The sequence below is a fragment of the Trichechus manatus genome, unplaced genomic scaffold, assembly GCF_000243295.1.
Source record: "Trichechus manatus latirostris isolate Lorelei unplaced genomic scaffold, TriManLat1.0 scaffold00069, whole genome shotgun sequence".
NCBI classification, from domain to species: domain Eukaryota; kingdom Metazoa; phylum Chordata; class Mammalia; order Sirenia; family Trichechidae; genus Trichechus; species Trichechus manatus.
Window position 1 is genome coordinate 8480157 of NW_004444005.1, and position 669 is coordinate 8480825.

Sequence of the window (669 nt, forward strand, 5' to 3'; positions counted from 1 at the left end):
CCCACACTCCGCGCTTAGGCACAGCGGAAGGAAGGAGAGAACGAAGGCCGAGGCCGCGAGCGGTGCCCGCGGGGCGGAGGGAGACTGCCCCGCCGAGGGGCTGCTGGGGGGAGAGGCCGGCTTCCGGACGCGCCAGGCGGTTCTCCGCGGGGCTGCGGAACGCCGGCGCGCAGAGAGTACGCTTCCGGCCGGGCTCAGTTCGCAGGACGCCGCCGCGGGTAGGGACTTCCGGCGTGGAGCGGAAGTGGTGTCAAAAGCCTCTGGAGAAGTTGGCCAGGCGGGTGGATGCTGGCGGCCCGGCACGTCGTGTGCGCCCTGTCGGGCGGAGTGGACAGCGCCGTGGCCGCGCTGCTGCTGAAGCGGAGAGGTGAGGCGGCCAGGCCCGTCGCCCGCCTCCGTCCCGGATCCCCCGTCCTGCGCGGCCTCGGGCAGATAGTCCCCTGTCGGGTCGCAGTGCGCGGGAATGGGGAGGGGACAGCCGGCCTCACGATCTCGCCTCGGTCCGACCCTCCTCCCCTGTCCTCACCTCCTTCTCCTCTGTGCGACCCTCCTCCCCCGTCCTCACCTCCCTCTCTGCGACCCTCCTCCCCTGTCCTCACCTCCCTCTCTCCTCTGTGTGACCTTCCTCCCCTGTCCTCACCTCCCTCTGCTCTGTGCCACCCTCCTCCT

The 669-nt window shown here is 71.6% G+C and overlaps 1 protein-coding gene across 1 annotated transcript in view; it reads left to right on the top strand.

The window, feature by feature from the left end:
* Positions 1–262: 262 nt before the first annotated feature.
* TRMU (tRNA mitochondrial 2-thiouridylase) overlaps positions 263–669 on the top strand; it is a 32780-nt gene continuing 32373 nt past the window's right edge. Inside the window, exon 1 of the mRNA XM_004380064.2 lies at positions 263–367. Coding sequence (XP_004380121.1) covers positions 286–367 — 82 coding nt within the window. The 5' untranslated portion in view covers positions 263–285. The remainder of the gene's footprint in view (positions 368–669) is intronic.